The sequence below is a fragment of the Cicer arietinum genome, chromosome 2, assembly GCF_000331145.2.
Source record: "Cicer arietinum cultivar CDC Frontier isolate Library 1 chromosome 2, Cicar.CDCFrontier_v2.0, whole genome shotgun sequence".
Classification (NCBI taxonomy): Eukaryota; Viridiplantae; Streptophyta; class Magnoliopsida; order Fabales; family Fabaceae; genus Cicer; species Cicer arietinum.
In genome coordinates this window covers 8765596-8786047 of record NC_021161.2, presented here as the reverse complement: position 1 = coordinate 8786047, position 20452 = coordinate 8765596, and the positions used below count along the sequence as shown (strand labels likewise).

The following is a 20452-nucleotide window of genomic DNA, read 5'->3' as shown; positions in this document are numbered from 1 at the left end:
ACATCTCCACATAAAATGTTAAGTCAATGGGCATATGGGTCACCTCTATTATATATCCAATATTTCTGTCATTCCTAGTCAATGTGGGACTAACCATTCACACTTGAACTCCAATAATCTTCCTCTCAAGTGTGAGTCACCCACATCACTAGACTTGATTCACACTAGAATCTCTCACTCATGCTCCCCCACAAAGCTGAATCAAGGCTTTAATACCACTTGTTAGAGAGTTCGGGAAAGTGTGGCAGCAGCAATGGACTAAACATCCAAGATCCCTAAGAGACATTGACACCAAATCTTAACCAAAAATCTTATGGTATAGACATGATAAGAGACATAATATGAATAAATTATCATATTCAATCTGAATCTAGTGTTTGATAAACCAACAAGATATGATAAGTTAATCTAGAACTTTATCTTATCTTATCTTATCTTATCTTATCTCTCTAGTTGAAATTTGTATCCTGAATATGAGATGAGTTAGAAACCATCAGGATAAGATAAGAACAATATTTTACTCAATTACTCTTATAAAATATAATTTAAAATATCAAATTGAAATTTAATAAAATATAAATATAAAATAATTTATACAATACAATCTAAAATATAAAAATGTAAATCTAATCAAATATAAATATAAAGATAATTAATAGAATTTGATATTTAACTTAAAAATGAAATATTAGTAATTAATTTTTTAAAAATTATGTTTTTATCACAAGGGTAGTTTTATATTTTTTATATAATTTAATAAATTATTATTCAAAATTACTAAAATATGAAATTAATTGAAATTTTAAAATAAATATATTTGTCTACATGTGTATTTTGCCATTTACATATAATATATCATATCTTTATTTACATTATAACAAATAAAATAGAATTATGTGGTTACTCATGATTATTTTTTAAATTAAATTGTTTATTTATTAGTGCCAATAGATAGTTTTAAATATAAAATTATTTCATTACTTATTTAATTTATTAGTACTTTTTGTTAATTTATAATATTTAAAATATAATAAGTTAACTTACAAAAAAACGCTAATATGTAATTGTTCATGATGAAATATGTACTAAATACATGAGAAAATAAAATATTATTGGATTGATTATCATGTGTATGTCAAACACAGTATATGATAATATCTATCATATTATGTGCATCAAACGAACATTTGAGGCATCAGGTATATAGGTCATTACTCTTATATATATAATATTTTCTTCATTAGTAGTCGATGTGGGATTAATCACTCACACTTAAATTTCAACATTAACTCTTTTCTCATCCCAAAATTATTGTACCAGGGAAAGATTAAAGAGTGTGATTAATCATTCACACTTAAATTTCAACACTAACTTTTTTCTCATCCCAAAATTATTGTACCAGGGAAAGATTAAAGACACATTTTAAATCAAGGTTGAATTAAAGTCGATCAACGTCTCATTAATTAACTTTCTCATTGCTACCCAAAAGTACAACTTTTCTTGTTTTCTATGCTTATGCATGTGTGTAACCATGTAACTTATTTTTATTTTAGACTCTGATTCTATATAATTTGAGTGTCAAATATGTGTTCACATTACTAAAATGTTTTTTTTTTTTTGTCTTAATGTGACATTTGTATTCGTCATCTTAGTGTGATAATAGTTTGATTCCTTTCTTGGTGTGGTGTTTATTTGGTTTAGATTGACAGAGAAGATTTGACTGAATGTAAATTTAACCAATGACTTTTTCGTCTTCAATGTAACAACTTCAAATGTATGAGTATTTTGGACACTTCATTTTTGTCATATTTGTAAATTTTGTTACAATTTAGATATTTTGTTGTTCAATGCTATTAACTTGGATGTTATGAGTTTGTTGTAAATTCATCTTTTTGTTTTTAACAATTTTGAATTGTATTATTGATTCATGTAATTTTTATCAATTTAAATAAATGAATACAACTTTTTTAGTAAAAAAAAATTAATGAACTTTGATGACTAGCAAAATTTTGACACTAAATGTACAAACAACGCACATTGATGTGCTTAAAAGGCATATAATAGAGACCTAAGTGTACAAACAACGCACATTGATGTGCTTAAAAGGCATATAATAGACATTTAGACTTTGCTATAATTTTATAATTGCTCTTGTCATCAATACAATTTATAGAATTTATCCATTATTTTCCATTCATTGTATTATTAACTGCATTATGAAATAGGAAAACGTTGTTGACAATGATATACAGAAATTTAAGGGACAACAATGACACAAATGGTAATTTTATGGACACTCACATTTAATTTGAAGAACGATATATGCTGTGCTTTATCTTCAATTTCTATATTTCATATTTAAAAAAGAAAAGATACACCACAAAAATTATAATTTGAATAGGTCTTAATGTTCTCAGTTGCCCTAGATTTGGTGGAAAATTATTATATCCAGAATATGTAGCATTGACCCTTAAGATTGAAGGCGAATCACCTGACATGTGTTAATGTCGGACATCAATACAACCCCGACATATATGGTTACATTCAATTACTTCCATTTTCTCATTACCTGTGTTGAGTCTGTGTTTCATAGCCAAGATGTTCTACAACAAGGAATATCAGTCAGTTGAATCTCTAATTTTTCCTAAACATCATGATTTTACACATACGCACAAAACCTTAGCCATTTCAATCTTATACATTATTTACATAAATATAAGCTCCTAAAAACTAATGAAGAGAATGAATAAAAAGAAACTTTAAACACTTGTCTTTGTATTGATAATGACAACTAAGACATTTTAAAACAGTCGTTTTGATGAGCTCAAACCTTTTTTAAGATTTCTAAGGATGGTCCACATGAACGTCGAAACAAAGAAAAGGACGATACCGGTAATGATTGCATACTTCAAACCAAGGTTCACCAGCAAATTTACGAGCAGCCCAGCGAATACGACACCAAAGAAATTTGCAGATACAGCGATCCAGAACGGCATATCGAGAATGGATGCTATGATGGCACCGGACCATGCTCCTGTACCGGGAAATGGGACAGCCACAAAGAGCATCAGACCAAGCCACTGAAACTCCTCCACTGGTCCAGCCTTCTCTTTGGCATTCTTAAACAGAATGTCGAGGAATCGCGATGCCGATGGGCTCTTAGAAGCGAGGAAAGATGCGAATCTTTTCAGGTAGAGTATGATGAACGGCACAGGTACCATGTTCCTACATCAATTGTATAAAGCATGACTATTAAACCACAAAAGAACTACTACCAAAAATCAAACTAAATATATCAACCGGCGTTAAAAATTCTATGAAGCACCGACACTTCTCCTTTTTGAGGTATAAGAATGTAGGACTTGTTTCTGCGGACGCGAAAAAAATGGGATTGGGCGGCAAAAACAATGCAATTTGGGGCTGCGGCTGCCGCACCAGTTCGATGCAGCTCACCAGCAAAACGCATCACAATGGACAACAGCACCGCTCTGCGGGTCCGCGATCGGGCAATATAGAGCCGCGATTAACAACGAAGACAATTACGATGGTCAAGATTAATTCTTAAGTTTTAAACTAATACGTGCTACACACACACACACAGCATGTGAGTCCATGTTTGTGTTGTCTTCGATGTCCATATTTGTTTTCGTGCTTCATATCTAAAGAGGCATAATCTAACATGTCAAACTCATGTTTAAAATGCTATGAAGCAAGGACACTTCTAGAATTTAGGCGTGTCTCGGTGTCCAACACACGTACGACACTCGTATGACACCTCAAACAAGTGTACCCAAAATATCTTTTTTTTCTTTACTTTGACACACCTCTTAGACATATCTCTAACACATCTATGAGATTAAAAATGTTTGAAAGCAATGATGATTAATGAAGGGGTTAAATACATTATATTGCATCATGTTTGCACATATATGTATATTTTGATCCTCAATATAGATCTATTATTAATAATGTTAATACTTTATTTAATTATAATAAAAAAATTAACTATAAGTGTGTCCTATGTTTTTTACATTAGGAGTGTCGAGGTGTCCGTGTCAGGTGTCTCTGCTTCATAGCTAAAATGTGAACAGCAAATCTTCTCCATAACAACCAAGTTAAAATTACAAAGTAAATTATACTTTAATATAACTATTCAAAGTGAAGTTGCAAATTCTATGGTAATTGTATCACAACAACAAAAAACACATTCTCTTAAACAATAATCACTAGGATTTCAACAAAGCTGACTAATGGCAAATGGAGAGCATGATTACAGTGAATTTCAAGAATACATCATATAAACCAGGGGTGTCAGCTCAACTGGTGAATTGTGGGACACGTAGAAAAATAAAACATCGAGTATAGTCCCCTTTCACTCTACTAACAAGGATACCTGATCAACCAGACTAATATCTGATGTTCAAAAAACAAAAAGAATGCATCATTTAAAGTCCTAATTTTTTCACACCAAATTTTTTAATTATATCTTATTGGTAGCTTTTAGGTTAAGGAAGTGTCTCGTCTAGTCTACCTTGGTCATTGCTTGAAATCAGTCAAAACACTAACAATGCCAGTATTACTAATCCTCACATTGAGACAGTAGCCAAATAGGTGTCAATTCAGAAAAAAACAAAGAAAACGAATATCAATGCCTCAAAACTCAACTTAAAGTCCCTTTTCTCCTTGTTTTTTTTTTTGTTGAATCAACACCAATTAGATTATTGTCTCAATAGTAAGGATATGATGGACCTGAACTTCTACTTAAAGGCGGCGATGTAAGTTGTCTTCCAAGTTTTCCACGAATTTCAAATATTGATCCACCACAGACCACATGCGACACTTCCCCACCCAACAATTTCCTTATCTTACAACTTTTATAAAGGTGACATGCATAAAGTTTCAAATTTTCGTTATACATAAAAACATAGAAAGGGAGAGCCTACCTACACCTTTTGTGTCATTTTTTCCTATCTCACTCTTCCCTACCTTTGCAAAAGTGAAAACAAGAAACATCTTTTTGCATCAGTTAACAAAAAGAGTACTTACAAAATAACAAAAATAAAATCAATCTCTCCTTTTAAAATGAATTAGTTGAATGTAACATCAACACATGTCAGACACCAAGACACACCTTCGATCAGATCACAAGTGTCAATTCTACATAGGTTTTAGAGAAAGAAAAAGAAACTAACCCAATTATGGATACCACAGTCAAAGTTGCAGGGTTGAGTTGCAACCAATAACCAACAGGAATAGCACCACGAAGCTCAAGAACAGGAAGTGTAGCAAGAGTAAACACAACAACCCAATCAGGTAAACCGAATTTTCTCAACGAATTAGCAATCTTTAACCCAAATCCAGAAGCTTTAATGGAATCAACAGCAGCATTAGCATCTTTTGAATAAGCAAACCAAGCCAAAGACATAGAAGCCCAGAAAATGACCCAGATAGCAAATTTAACAGGTTTTTCATCATAAAGCATCAACCTTTCAGGTTCATCAATAGCATCTAAACATTCAACAGAAGAAACTCTGATTTGGGTAGGAGCTAATTTAACAAGAGAATGGTTCAAAAGAGGAGAACCATAAAGGGTTAAGGAGGGTTTTTTGGGTTTAAGAGATGGGTTTTTTGCATTTAAGATTGGAGAATGGTTTTGATTGAAAAGTGAAATTCTTTGATGGAGTTTTGTGAAACTGAATGGAGATGCTAATGCTAAAGCAGAAACAGCCATTAGACCCAAAAATGAGAAGAAAAAAAAATGATTTTTTTTGGTTGAGTTATTAGAAGTTAAAAAGAATGGTAATTAAGAATCATGAAGATGGGTGAGTGAGGGGGAGATTGGAAGAAAATGCAATTGTGAAGAAGAAAGACATTAGGAAACAAAAACAAACGGAGTTCACAAGAATGTTATGGCTTCTGATTTGGTCCCGAGAGGCATTTTAGTAAAAAAAAGAAGTTGTTAACAGAGAAAAGATTTTGACCTTTCGAGTGAGTAGCAGAAAGATTTTCGGAACGGCCACACAAGCTACAATCTTAGCCATTTTTCCATTTTCCATTTATTAAGAAAGTACAAATCAAGTATAATTTATTTTAATTGATTTACTATTTTCTTTCTCTATCAAAACTAACGCATAATTGTGAGGGTATAAGTTGGAACTCAAAATATTATATTTAATTTAATAATATCGACATTTATAATATTTGTGTTAATTTTTTTTATAAAATCATTAATGGTATATAGTGTCTATTTATTCAACTCTCTATAATATTTTATAAATTTAATTCATATATATTATTAAAGTAAAAAAAGATATTGTCAATAAATTATAGTCTTTAGATCATTAGATATATTTGACTTTTATTATAATTATTTTTAAAGTCGTACACATTAATTAATAATTGTGATGTACTTATAATAGAAAAAAATTACATCAAGATAGACAATAATTAAACTCATATTTTACTGCATATAAACTTTTTTATATAATATATATTTTATTTGAACTGTTTTCAATTTTATAGTATATATTTACCTAAAGATGCTAGTCTCATTTTTTTTGCAAAGCTACCAATATGTTTTTGAGTGCTTTCAAAATTTTCTCTAACTTTATCAAGACCCTAATGATCAATTCATCAAACTAGATAAATTAAAGATTTCTTTTAGTGTTTCTTTAAGACAAATAAATTGATTTTAAAAGATAAATTCTTTTTGTGACGATAAAAAATCTCTCCGAATACTTAATCTTTAATCATTTGTTGGACAATCGAAATAATAAGTGTTTGATGTTGTTCTAGATAGTGTTTGGAAGAAGCTAGATGGACAACAAAACAAAAATTTAAAACATATAAAATAAAATAGTAATAAAAATAAATTAAACTAAACAAATAGGTATTATTATAAAAAATTAAACTAACAAATAATAGATTAATGTAGTATCTTATACTAAAAAAGAAATATTAAAATTTAAATATGAAGTTTAGTTTGATTTTAAAAATAAATCTAAAATTCAATCGGATGTGAACAATTTCATAAAAGAAGATTGAAACACATTCAATAATATATGATTTTATATAATTTTTTAATTTTTTGAGTCAATTTGTGATTTTTTTTTAGATTAATTTGAATGTATACACTTATACTTCCTATTACCCCTAAATTTATCTGACCACATAGAATCGATTATCAAACCAAACAGTAGAGGTGGTATTGGATTCCATTGTTCCAAAGCATTTAATTTTGTGTTTTTTGTCAAACACAGGTGGCGCATTTTGTCAAATTGTGATTTGTTGTTGAGTAAATATTTGAAAGCTCATTACTTCCTTCAAGAAATATCTTCAAAGTGTGTTCGAGGCAACTTTCAATCTATCTCTAAAGAAGCATTCGTGAATCTATTTAGGTTCTTTAAGATTGATGAAGAACCCTACGATTTATTGTTTGGAATTTTTATTTTAATAAAATCAATTAAAAATTATAATTGAACGATTTGGACTTACTACCGCAGTTTAAAACAGCTATATAAACACTTTTTTATTAGAGTTGGACAAAAAAATGGTAGCGGTGTACACATTTTAAGGCTTAAAAAACTAATTTATTATAAAAAAAAAATTAAAAAAAGTAATCTATTAAAATTAAATAATTTAAAGGACCACATATTATATTTTTACCTTAAAGTTATTTTTTTTAAATAACCTTGCTTTAATACATTTTTTACATGCTGTCAAAAATTATTTGTTATTTGTGTTTGGTATTGAATATTTTACTCCTTCACCATATAAAGAGTACTTTCACCCTTTAGAGTTAACTTTAGAAGTTGTGTTTTGTACTACATTATATTATATTTTAGTCTTTTGATCATTTAGAACAACTTCATTCTTTTAGTTCGACACTCAAAAGTTGTGTTTAGTATCAAATATTTTAATTCATAAGAGCAAATTCATACAAGTTAGAATAATGAAATCGGTATAAATAAGAGAGGTCAACTATATTTATGTCAATAAGACCAAATAAACTCAATTTGTAATAATTTATTAGAAGGTTGGATTGACTAACGGAAAATATGGTGTCATTAACTATAGTGAATTTCTCTCCAATTCCTCCAAAAAAAAAATCTAACTTTGTCTGAGTTGAGAAGAAAATTTATTAAATAAACTCCTTTGGACTCTATATGGACTCTATATTTAATATATATATATATATATATATATATATGGGATTTGGAGTTTTTCCTATACTTTCTCCTTTTATTTCATTGTAAACTTTACTTCTCTCCCATTTGTGGAGATTTTAATCAACTATCATGCCACATGTGAGAATCTAATGATACATTTTCCAAGTCATGACAAAGCGGGAGCAGGGAGAAACAAACCTTGAAAATGCATTTGCATCCTAGTACACTCATAGAGTTTAACATAATTGAGTAGAGACTTCCTCATCTCTCTTATGATTTCGAACCCAAATTAACTACAACATAATTGAGTAGAAACTTCCTCATCTCTCTTATGATTTCCAACCTAAATGACTACCTTTATGATAAGTAGAGTGACTTTCTTTCAATCTCTCTTCTATGTTATCCTTTCTCTTGGTTTATCTATCATTTCTCTTTTATCTTTCTCATAAAAATTAAAATACACTAAAATTATCTATCTTTCCTATCATAAAAATAGGGAATTTATTTCCATGTGATTTCTAATGTACACTTAAAAAAACACATAATTAATATCATTTGAAAGTATATTTTAAGATAAATAATTTTGTTCAAAAGTCCACTTCTATGTGTAAATGTTAAAAAATATGAGGGCAAAAAGAAGCCCACAGGCCTAACTTTCAATGTCCTGCTGCTGACCGCTAATTTTTTATTTTAGAAAAGGACTTCTGCCTGCTAATGTGTGACCATAACAGAAACTTTCGCTTGGCACAACAAATTTTATTACATCAGAGACAACTAATAAGAAAAAAGTTCTGAAAAAAAATGCATCTAGATTTCAGAAGTATGTCATAAATAATATGTTTAAAAAAATCTGTATCTGATTCTGGCAAAACTTCTATGAACATGCCTCAGCATCGCCTAGAGAACAATATTGAAGCCTAAAGCATTACAAAACCATTGAACAACAATTTTGAAGCTAGTTAATGTTATTTTTGAAATTCGAAAAAACATTTTGAAAACAATTTATACCACCGAAAATATTACTAGGTTGAGTCGCGGACTAGGTCACTCTCTTTAAGACGTTTCGAGGCACTGCCCAAATTGTGCGAAACAGACAGACTATCAACCACGAAGTTCCCGAGATAAAACAGATACATAAAAAACCGTTCTAGAATTACACCCTCAATATGGCAGTCTTACGACTGACACTCGTAATATGGCACTAAGACCACTCGAAAGAAAGAAAAGAAATAGTAAGAAGAGGGAGAAGTGAGAAAAGCCTCACATATAGAGAGCTTTTGGTGTGCTTTTCCAACTGAAGAGAACCCTCTATTTATAGAGGAAAACCGCAACTGGATCTGAGAAAATCAGGAATCATCAGAACATGCGCTCCAAGAAGTGGCCCTCAGAAACGTGCACTCCAAACCCCAAAACGTGCGCTCCAAACTTAGGATTTTGACTCTAAATTTTGACCGGGCAACAAAAGAAACGTGAGACCAAAGATTAAGGTTTTGACTGGGCAAAAACAAATGCACGAAATCAGTGAGGAAGACTGGATCAGATATGACTCGGTGGAGGGCAGTTACACATTTCAATTAGAGATAAAACGCAAGCAATCAGTTAATTAAAATGATTAATTAAATTTCATGCCACACCACGTAGCCAAAGCCAAGCTGGGTCGGTCGGACGGCGGCGCACTTGTGGTGGCCAATATTGTTTGGTTCTCCGTCCTTCACAAAATTGGGGTGCCCCTTGGGACCCTCCCCAAATTCCTTACCTCCACCTTATATACTCTACTAGTGTACCGTATCCCTCCAATGTGACACTTCTCAATTTTTTCAATTCACAACAACACTAGCTCTCATAAATGTCATCATTATTTCCAATAAATTTTCATTAAAACATCATCATTTCCAACGGTTAATGAAACAGAAGCCCAAATAAAATCCACCATCAGAATTGCCTATAGTATTCATTCATAAATGACCATTGGTGTTATACTTTAATTCATTTCCGTTGCAATTTTAAGCAAGTTCCATATGAATCTGTTGAATAAATGCAATGAACTAGTACAAGGTACGAACTTATTAGTTATAACACATTCTCAAATCCTAAATGCTTACAAATATAACTCTCACGAACTTGGATCAGTATCTAATATATACACGTGGTGCAAAATCTTGCTTCTCAAAGCAAACCTTGTGCCTCAAATTCTCTTGCCACTGGAACACAAGAAAAAAAAAACAAATGTTAAAATTCATAATATAGATTAAAGTCATAAAAACTAAATTAAATTTGTCTAAATACAATGCAAGCAATCAAATCAAAACAACAAGATGTCCAATTTTTGTTAGCAAAGTTTTACTTAAAGGATAAGTTATCAACACACTTTTTTAACATGCGCATCTTAATACACTTTCTCCTACTAGTTGAAATTCAAATTCAAATATGAGAGTGTCACACAAATTTCAACAAATATGTGTAGAGTTTCATACACTTTCGGTGTAAACAGTTTTACACTGGTGCAAAAACTATTGACTTATAGGTATTTTATGATGGTAGTTACAATCATGTGGTGAGATGAAAAAATCAATGGTTCTTATTAAATGTCCGAGTAAAACTAGTTTACACTGACAGTGCACGTTCTTTTACTCTATGTATTATATTAGATATAGTATTCAAAAGCGTCTTGCTAGCATTTCTCCAACATGTTCAGTAAAAACCAGATATGCAAAACATCTATGATATTTACATAAAAGAGCTTGCTTAATTGGTCTACAAAGACTAGATTAATTGATCAAAAGGAAGAAAAGAACTCTCACCTTTTGAGAAGGGAAGAACCAAAAGAACCTGCATAGTGACATTGTTTGGAGGAAGCTGCAAGCGAAGAGGATAAATCTTTCCATTCAAAGGACTACGAGTACACACAATGATTCCCTCTAACCCTGTCTCTTCCTCAAACTTTTTAGTCAATTCCTCAACACCATTTCCTTTGAAAACCAAAGAATATCCCTGCACACCTTCGTCACTCACCTCTCCATCATCTTCGGCAACGTGGTAGTATATAATTCGCCCCTCTGTCGTCTTGGGCGACACTCCAACAACCAAATCATTCGACTGCAAATAAAACAGAACACAATTAACCAAAGAAGCAAGAAAATAATGCTAAATTCAACTAGTAAACTATTAACTTTTTTTTTTTACAAAAGTAAACTATCAACTTAATCCTTAAAAATTATAGAGGTGCTAATTTAGTCTACAAAATCATTGAAGACTCATACCAAGGATAGATACTGTAGTGAACAATTGTTTCATGCAGAGGACAAATAGCTAATAAGAAAGAATGCATTTCGAAAACAATTCAAAATAAAATTCCATTATTCAAGTTTCTAGAGATAATAGATTTGTTATCAAAATGCATTTTAAAAAAATAAAACTAAGAAAAGTAAACTACCATGTTATATCAAAATAGTAGCTAAAATTGGTAACTAATTGATCTTACTGAGAATTTACAAATTCAAAAATCATTCTAAAATTTGATTAATTTCAGCTTCTAAATTAACAACACTTCATAGAACTAAATTGGTTATAACTTATAGAATCAAAATTTAAAGCTTAACCAAAACAACCCAGATGAAAAAAAGGAAACTTTCCAAAGAATAAACCATACCTGTTGCCTAGAAAAGCTTGCAGAAACACTGGTCCCAGGTGAAGGCGTGTTGGATTCAACAGAAGGTAGATCCAAACTTTCTTTATCATTATTATTCACATAAATCTCAACAACATCAACATCCCACAAAATCCAATCCTGCGTAACAGTCCTATGAGGAATATCATGCGTAACAGTGTTCCTCCACGGTGGCAACCCACCATTCCCTCTAAGAAAATTCCCATAACGCGTCTTCAACTTCACACGAACACCATCTCTAACAGGTTCCCATTCAACAGAAGAATCAAGTGTTTTAGGAAGTGTTTGAAGAACTTTACGACCCGTCATGCCGAGAAGAAAAGGGTTGTCGGAAGCAGTGAGGTATTTACCGTAACAGCTTTTGAATCGAATAACGTTGTCGTATTCGGGAACGTGTTCGACGAACCATTTAGCGTTGTTTGAGGAACCGTTTCTGTGTTGTGTTACGGATTCTTCGTCTTCTTCTGCTAAAAGGTATTTGTCATGGTGGCTTTTGAAACGTACTGCTTTTGCTCTGCTGAAGAAGTCCATTCCGTTTCTTAGCTTGGTGGGTTTTGTTGTCTGCATGATTTTGATTTAGAAATGGAAGTTAGATAATAATAGAATTGAAATTGATAGTTTTTGGATGGAACAAAGTGGGTTTGGGTTGAATAGGATTGTGGTTTTTGTTACTACTGTCTAAAGAAGGATTTGTGGTTTTTGTTTTCAGAGTGTGTAGAAAGTGGTAATGAATTGAGTTATGGAAGTGTTGGTGATGGGTTTTTATATATCTGAATGAAAAGGGGAGCGTTTTTTGGTTTATATTATTATGATGATTATTATTATTTTTAATTTTATTTTAATGATGGGTAAAAAGTGTTGGGTGCTGAGGTTTGACTTGGTTTGACCAGTTGAAAAGTGTTGGTGACGGTGTTCGGTCAGTGGTGGCAACGCGTTTGGGTGCACGCTGGCATTGCGTGGGTGAAGCGTATCATCACTCATTCTAATCTCTTTGATTCAATTTAAGTTGCGTGCGTGTGGTGACTGGTGAGGAAGGTTTATCCCGTGCCAATCCCACAAGTTCTATATTACAATTAAAAACAAGTGGTTATTGATATTTTTCTTTATTTGCTTCAATTATTTAATATTTATTAAAATTGGTTAAATTATTTGTAAGTCATTTAATTATTGACCATTTTATTTTGATAATATTAAAATACGTTAATTTTTTACTATATAATAAAAATTTCATTTCAATTCAAGTTGACAATTTTATTTTGATAATATTAAAATATGTTAATTTTTTACTATATAATAAAAATTCCATTTCAATTCAATAGTGATATTTAAGCATTTTTAGTTTTGGAAAAGGGTTTAATGATCATAATGCATTGTATAAAGTTTTGTCTCAAAAGTTGATTAAGTGGTTTTTTAATTATGGTTGTTATAATTATTTAGTGGAACGAGTTTATTGTCCATGCAAAACTAGTTTAAGTGCATGATGTATTTTCTCTTTTGGAAATATTAATGACCATGCATGGTCAATATAAAGTCAATATCAAAGAGTTGATTATGTGGTTTTTTAATTAATGCTAATATGTGTTTTAAGGGTATAAGTTAAAGTATTAAAGTTAAAAAAATTGTATTGAAAATTCTTTTTTTCTTGAATAAAAATAGTTTTGAAGTAAAATTTGTATATTTGATATCTTAAAATATGTCTTTGGAGCATGAGTTAGTCTTTGCCTTTTTTTAAGATAAAGCTAAAATTTAATGAGTCATTAACCTATATTCTTAAGACACATGTTAGCGTGATTTTTAATTTTTTATGCATATTTAACACTTTTTTTCTTCTATTTCTCTTTTTTATTTATTTAATTTTTATGCAAATATCAATATAAAAAATATTACAAAGTCAATAAATTATGATCAATAATATAGATGACTTTATAAATAATTATAATAAAAATCAAACATTATTATTTACTAATGATCTAATTACTGTGATTGATTTATAATATAAAAATTTTAATCATAAATATATATTAAATTCTTTTTTATTACATTACATTGTTAACATATTATATCATTCTATATGTTTATTTTTTTCTACATAAGATATTGATCGGAGTATGGATGTTAAATATTATTATCCACTTCCATAGGTGGGGTAATCGCCATGTTTTAATAGGTTGTTTATTTTTTCTAGTTTTGATTTTGCATTTGGTTTGTTTATTCAACCTTCTTAACAACAAATATTTTTGACTTATAAAAATAAACTTCATATATAAAAAATTTAAGATAAAGAGATGAACAAATATTTATTATTTTATTATTTGATTAAGTTATTGAAATTATATTATATTATTATATGAAATAATGCTTTAAAATATAAAATTTGACACAAAATATAATATAAATACAATGTCATTGAAAATATAGTAAAAGTTATGTTTTATTTTTTATAAAATATTAAAATATTATATTTATATCCTATTTTATATTCGAATAATATTATTCTACTATATCACCTGACTATAATTGAGTTGATACCTTTGATTTGATCATACTGTTTAATTAAAAACTTAGTTCAAAGAAAAATAAGTACTAGTGTGATTTTTGCGGACAATATATACCTCCAACAATTAGTCTCATATAAGAAATTACTTATTTCAAAGATAATAAAATAAATTTATTAGACACATTGAATAGTATTAAATAGTATGAGATTGAGTTTGATTGAGTGTGAAATCGAAGTTTATAAATTTACCTAATAAAGTAATAAGCTTTCAACAAAATCAATAATCAAACGAATTCTTGCTGAAGTTAAAGTGAATTGCTGACTCGGCCCAATTCAATAATGTTTCCACGATCATCTGGCAATCACGTATGTAATTATGGAAGTTGATAGAATGATGTTTGTCGCGTTGCCGTTGCCTTGGCGTGTTTGTGGGGATGTCAAAGAAATTAAAGTGATGTTTGGTTTTTTTCTGTACTCTATGTTTTCATATTTATTTTAGCAATAAACTTTTTCATTTTAGCAAGACTATCCAAGAATGAAAAGAACGTGATGTAGAAGCTATGAAGCATCGAGATTGTAGCGACCGATACCCAATCAAATGCATTAAGCTAACGTATACACTAGATATTAGATGTCTTGGCCAAATAACAATTGATCTTAATTCACTTCGTTTTTAGTCTCTTGTTTGTTACGAAATCAAATATAAAAATTTTATTTTGGAAATAACTTTTAAATCATCAAAGAGTATAAAACAAAAATTTCAATAAATTTTATGTAAAATATATTTTGCGACCCATTAATTATATAAAAATAATTGATTAATCGCACTCTTTTAAATTATACAAAAATAATTAATTAATTTTTATCTTTTATTTTAATAAATTAGTCATCCAAATTCGGCTTTTTTATTTATAAATATTTACACTAATAATTTTAATTTTAAATCAATAAAATTGAAATAAAAAATTCTTTCAATAAACTCATGTAATTCTTTAGGAATTTTGATTGCAACATTAATAACAACATAAGTCCTATATCAAATTTTAGAAAAATAATTAAACAAAAGAGTATTTAAGTAGATTTTAGAGTTCTTGAAATTAAATGTAAATTTTTTTCAGTTTATGTCATGAAATCACATAGAAATTTATTATATTGTTTTTTATATGATAACAAAAGTCATAATATTTCAAAAATCTATAGCTAAAAATGGTTAAAATAAAATTACGACTAAAAATAGTTAAATATTATAACTTTTACAAATATAAAGAAGTAACTTGATATAAAAAAAAAATTAAATAATCAATTTGATATTTTTGTATAACTTAAATGACGACGCGATAAATTATCTAAATTTTAAACTAATCTTTTTTATATTTGATTTCTTAATAATTGTCCACCCAATTTATAAATACTTGATAGCATTTCTTATAAAATATCTTTAGCTCAATTTTTTTCCTTTATCAGCTCCACAGTGTAGCAATAGGTAGCCTAAATATATAAATTTTGATTTTAAGTAGAGTTGTCAATAAAGTTTCAAACTTTAAAGTTTTCTTTGAAAAAATTTCTTATTAAGCTTTTAATATTAGGTCCTCTATTAAAATAATTTTTTTAAAGTTGTGGTCCATTATTTTATTATTTTTTATGGGCTTAAGAGAGGTGACTCATAGATCTAATATTTTGTTAATTTTGAGATTTTTTTATGAAAATATTTTGAAATTTATTTTTCTCAAAGAAAAAAATCAAAAACAGTTTTTTCTCAAAAAATTTGTGAGCAAATTTAAAAAAAAAATCGAGAAAGAAATTGTAAATTACTTTTTATTGGAAAAAAAATCAAAAAATTTATTTCTCAAAAAAATTAAAAAAAATTGTCAAATTTTTTTTTTTTTTGAAAAGTAGACACTCAGACTCTACTAAACCCACAAAATTTTAATGGCTTTTTATTGTTATGAGTTTTCTTTTTTATAATTTTTTAACTATGAAATTTTTTACTACATCCAACATATAGACTAAGATCAATAATTAATATATTTGTTAAATTGATGGTTCTAATTATAAATATCAGCATATGCATGCACGCTAAGGTGTTTCTAGTTACCATATCCCGGCCAGTCCGTTTTTTCATGATAAAAGAGTAGAATTTAAAAATAAAGAAGAATAAAACTTTTGAAATAAATGAATAAAATTGGATTGAAAAATATTATACCAAAATTTGGTATCTTTTACATAAGTATAGCTAGATATACTTTCAATATCTAATTATATATTTAAATAAATAAAAAGATAAAATAGTTGATCGTAAGTCCACACATTCGCAAAATATACTAATATTTTTAGTATTAACTAATTTGAGTGACTCGAGCTTACTTAAATCAACTAACTTTGCTAAACGCTACTTCGAGCAGCTTGAGTGCGTTTCTTGTTGTGTGACGTGTGTTTTCACATTTTTTTAGTGGCAAATAGTTGGTGAAGGCATGGACATATGGGACTGAGAACGAAAATGAAATCAATTACAAGTGGACTCCCTTTATATATAGAGAGATTGGGCTAAAAGATACTCCACGTGTATGTGAGCACCCAAAGTTTTCATTGGATATATAATTATAAAGAAATTCAATAATAGAAACTTTTGGCGGCTAATATTTTGTCTTTTAAAATAATTACCACATATTTTATTATATGCTAGTTTACCCTGATTATAGTAGTGTATATTATTTTTCTCATCATATTTTTATTTTGCACTACTATATTATTAGATTTTGAGTTGTGGTGAGTCATACGGTTAATCATTTTTATAATGATTTATTGTGTATTGATATTTAAAAATAATTGAAATTTTTAATAACGATTAATAATATTCTTTAAAAATAGACGACATATGTGATTATTAAAATTTTAAGAAAAAAAACTTTCTAATTAGTTACGGTTTAAAAGGTGTATATCAAAAAGAGTATGGTAGAGATTTTGCAACTTGCTAGCACCCCCTCCTACATTTTTTGCCGTGTATTAGACATTTTAATTTTTTGTTTTGTATAAAATGTGTTGTACATTAGAACATACAAAATTTCAATCACCAAATCCAAAATGTTGATATTCGACATAGGGATCAACCTGGTCAAGAGACCCAACTGAATTACAAGAATAACTTCCCCCAGCCCACTTCTAAAAAAAATCACAATTCTTGCTATGCTTTGTGTGTGTACAAGCACCAAGGAAGATAGTGATTTTTAAAGCGCTTAAACATTCATTGGTGAAAAAGAATCATTCGTTCACCAACGTTTTATATTGTCATATTGTATAAGACTCCCTACTTGAATATATTAAAGAAGAAGCAACAAATCGGATACAATATAGTTCGATTCGTTCATTACAGTAATAATTATAGGATGAGTTGTTCTGTTTAATAAGTCAATATTAATGATTATTTTATTAATTTAATTATTGATTATTAACATAATATATTAATTATTAAATACATAAAATTTTTATATAAATTTAAAATTTGTATCTATGTCATCTAATCACTAATATTTACTTATATTTAAAAATTATTATAAGTTCATTTAAATTATTTGATAAAATATCAAATAGTTTTAAAATTTTATAAAAAGTTATGCAATTGATCTTTTCAATAAGAACTTTTTATTTGACGATTGATGTTGAATTATTAAAAAAAGTAATTCATTGTAGAATTCTTCTTGAAGTCAACAATCTTCACTCTTTATTAGGCAAATAAGTTACTTAATTTGTTAGGTAATTATATAAATTAAATACAATAGTTAATTAGTTAGTTATATCATCTTAAATTTTTTTATCAAACTTAATTCATCGTCACAAATCAACTTGTAAAGTGAGAATAATTTTCTTTAAAAACTTTTTGCCTAGTTACAATTTGCAGTTTTTATGCATTTATTGACATGTTTTAAACGATGTGACATACAATTCTATGATATAGAATCATATAGATAAATATTCATATGTTATTAATTATATTAAAAATATAAAAAAAATTATGAAGTTGTAAGTTAAGTATTTATGGCGTTTTATTCTAATTTTTGTGTGTTAATCATTCTACATCATCGTATCATATTTCATTATTTAAAATATTTCACATCATTATTTTTTAATTAAAAAATTAAATAAAATGATCAAAATTGACGACTTTTAAAATAGAAAAACCAATTTTATAAACCAATAAAAATAAATGAACTAAAACTCCAATTAAACATATACTTTTATAGAAAAATATCTCTTATATTTTGGTTTTTTTCAATAACTATTACAATAAATCATTTAACATATTTTACTTCATTATTTTCACTAATGAAATATCCAAATTAAACACATTGACTAATCAATCAAACACAAAATTTGTCTTTCTTAACTTCCTTAACAGAGATTAATTTTTATAATCATCATATATCTAACAAATATTAATAATTTAAAATAAAAAATTATTCTAATTCTTAATATTTGGAAAATTACAATATTATTTCTAAAACAGTTATTATTTTATATACTTCAAATCTAATAATATTATTAACATAATTTTCTAAATTATTTCTTGTCTAGAAAGATTTATTTTTCTTTTTGTACACACTTCTAATTTTCTTCTATTCAGACTTACAGTATACTATATAAATATATCGCAAAGTATCTAAAATGTTAGGAAAAAAAAGTGATTCGATATTATATAAAAATATATTAATATTTTGAATATTTTAATTATTAATTTGTTCTAATTTTTATTATGTAAATATTATAAATTTCTTTCATTTGTCGATGTAGATATTAATATAATATTTGTTAAAATCGATTAAATTAATTTTTTATATATTTATTTATTCAATTTTAATATTTAAAAATTTATCTTTATAAAATAAAAGTTACAAATTTGGTGATAGATGATAATTCCCTAAATGAAACCGCGATTTTCAACAACGTCGAAAATATCGAAATAAAAAAGTGAAAATTCAATTTCCGCCTGCCTGATAAAAAACAAATACAGCAAAATAATAAACAGAGAATTGGAAGACGCACCTGCAACTGCAAGTTCCGTCTTGCCGGCGGCGACTTGAGAGAGAAAACAGACATCGGCGACGCCGTATCAGAATTAACAGAAACATCATCAGAAGCAAAAGACGCCAAAAAACTCTCAGAAAACAATTCATTCACATCCTTTTCCATCACAGTTTCAACGTCCCACAGAAAACAACCCTTACTCACAGAACTATCAGAATCATCGTGCGTTACACTGTTCCTCCACGGTGGTGCTCCTCCATTTCCCCTTAAATATTTACCACAGTAACTCCTAAACTTGACTTGAAATCCATCCCTTATAGGTTCCCATTCGTTTTTTCCGTCTAATCCTTCTTCTAACTCCGTTAAAATAACCGCTTTTCCCGTCACGCCTAACCGAAACGGCGTTTCGGTTGCCGTTAAGTATTTTCCGTTAAAGCTTTTTAACCGCACCACGTGGCGATGAGTTTCAAATGCTTCTACTTTTTCTACCGTCCATTGAGCTCTTTTAACGGTTCCGTTTCGGCTCTGACGGAGTTTCCCGTTGTCGTCAATTAAGTACTTGTCTAGGTGGCTTCGAAGATTTACGAGTTTTGATTTGGTGAAAAATTCCATGAATAATTTTGATATAGTTAAGCTTAATCAACTATGGTTATAATATAAGGTGCGAGTGTTTTGTTTTGTGTGTATTGCAAATTCTGAGTTTGGGAAGCTGTGATCAGCTAAAAACACTTGAATTACTTGTTTTATACGCCTCTTTTGATTTTGAACTTTGAAGCACACGTATGAGGAGACTTCTTTATTTTAATAAATTGTAAGATTTTTAATAAAATAAAGTAATTAAATACTAGTACATGTTTAGAATAGTAACAAATTTTAACCAGTCGACATAGACAATCAATTTTAGACAAATCTTTCGAAGAGAATTTAAATTCAAATTTTATTTAGACTGATTTTTCTAGTTAGATTATAATTATTTTTTTTACCAAATTTCAAATTACTAAGCTCTCAATTCTCGAGAAAGCATAAGATTAAAAAAAAAATATTATTTACCATATTTGATAATTTCATAAGTAGTCTAAGAGGAGAGACCGAGAATGAAAA

The 20452-nt window shown here is 28.6% G+C and overlaps 2 protein-coding genes across 2 annotated transcripts; both read right to left on the bottom strand.

Annotated features, from left to right (window-relative positions):
* Positions 1-2538: 2538 nt before the first annotated feature.
* Positions 2539-6061, bottom strand: LOC101489688 (uncharacterized). The gene is made up of 2 exons (XM_004489903.4): positions 5193-6061; positions 2539-3225 (listed from the first exon to the last, which is right to left on the bottom strand). The coding sequence occupies exons 1-2, from the start codon at positions 5729-5731 to the stop codon at positions 2802-2804; spliced, it is 963 nt and encodes a 320-aa protein (XP_004489960.1). The 5' UTR covers positions 5732-6061; the 3' UTR covers positions 2539-2801.
* Positions 6062-10090: 4029 nt separating this feature from the next.
* On the bottom strand, positions 10091-20060 carry LOC101489362 (uncharacterized). Its single transcript, XM_004489902.4, has 4 exons — positions 19370-20060; positions 11818-12396; positions 10970-11264; positions 10091-10369 (listed from the first exon to the last, which is right to left on the bottom strand). The coding sequence occupies exons 1-4, from the start codon at positions 19961-19963 to the stop codon at positions 10335-10337; spliced, it is 1503 nt and encodes a 500-aa protein (XP_004489959.1). The 5' UTR covers positions 19964-20060; the 3' UTR covers positions 10091-10334.
* Between the last annotated feature and the right edge of the window lie 392 nt (positions 20061-20452).

Coding starts and splice junctions, on each gene's coding strand:
- LOC101489688 (XM_004489903.4), bottom strand. CDS start 5,731: ATGGCTGTTTCTGCTTTAGCATTAGCATCTCCATTCAGTTTCACAAAA. Junction 3,226..5,192: donor ACTGTGGTATCCATAATTGG/GTTAGTTTCTTT, acceptor CAATTGATGTAG/GAACATGGTACCTGTGCCGT.
- LOC101489362 (XM_004489902.4), bottom strand. CDS start 19,963: ATGGAATTTTTCACCAAATCAAAACTCGTAAATCTTCGAAGCCACCTA. Junction 12,397..19,369: donor GACGGAACTTGCAGTTGCAG/GTGCGTCTTCCA, acceptor AAAATCATGCAG/ACAACAAAACCCACCAAGCT. Junction 10,370..10,969: donor GGTTCTTCCCTTCTCAAAAG/GTGAGAGTTCTT, acceptor CTTGTGTTCCAG/TGGCAAGAGAATTTGAGGCA.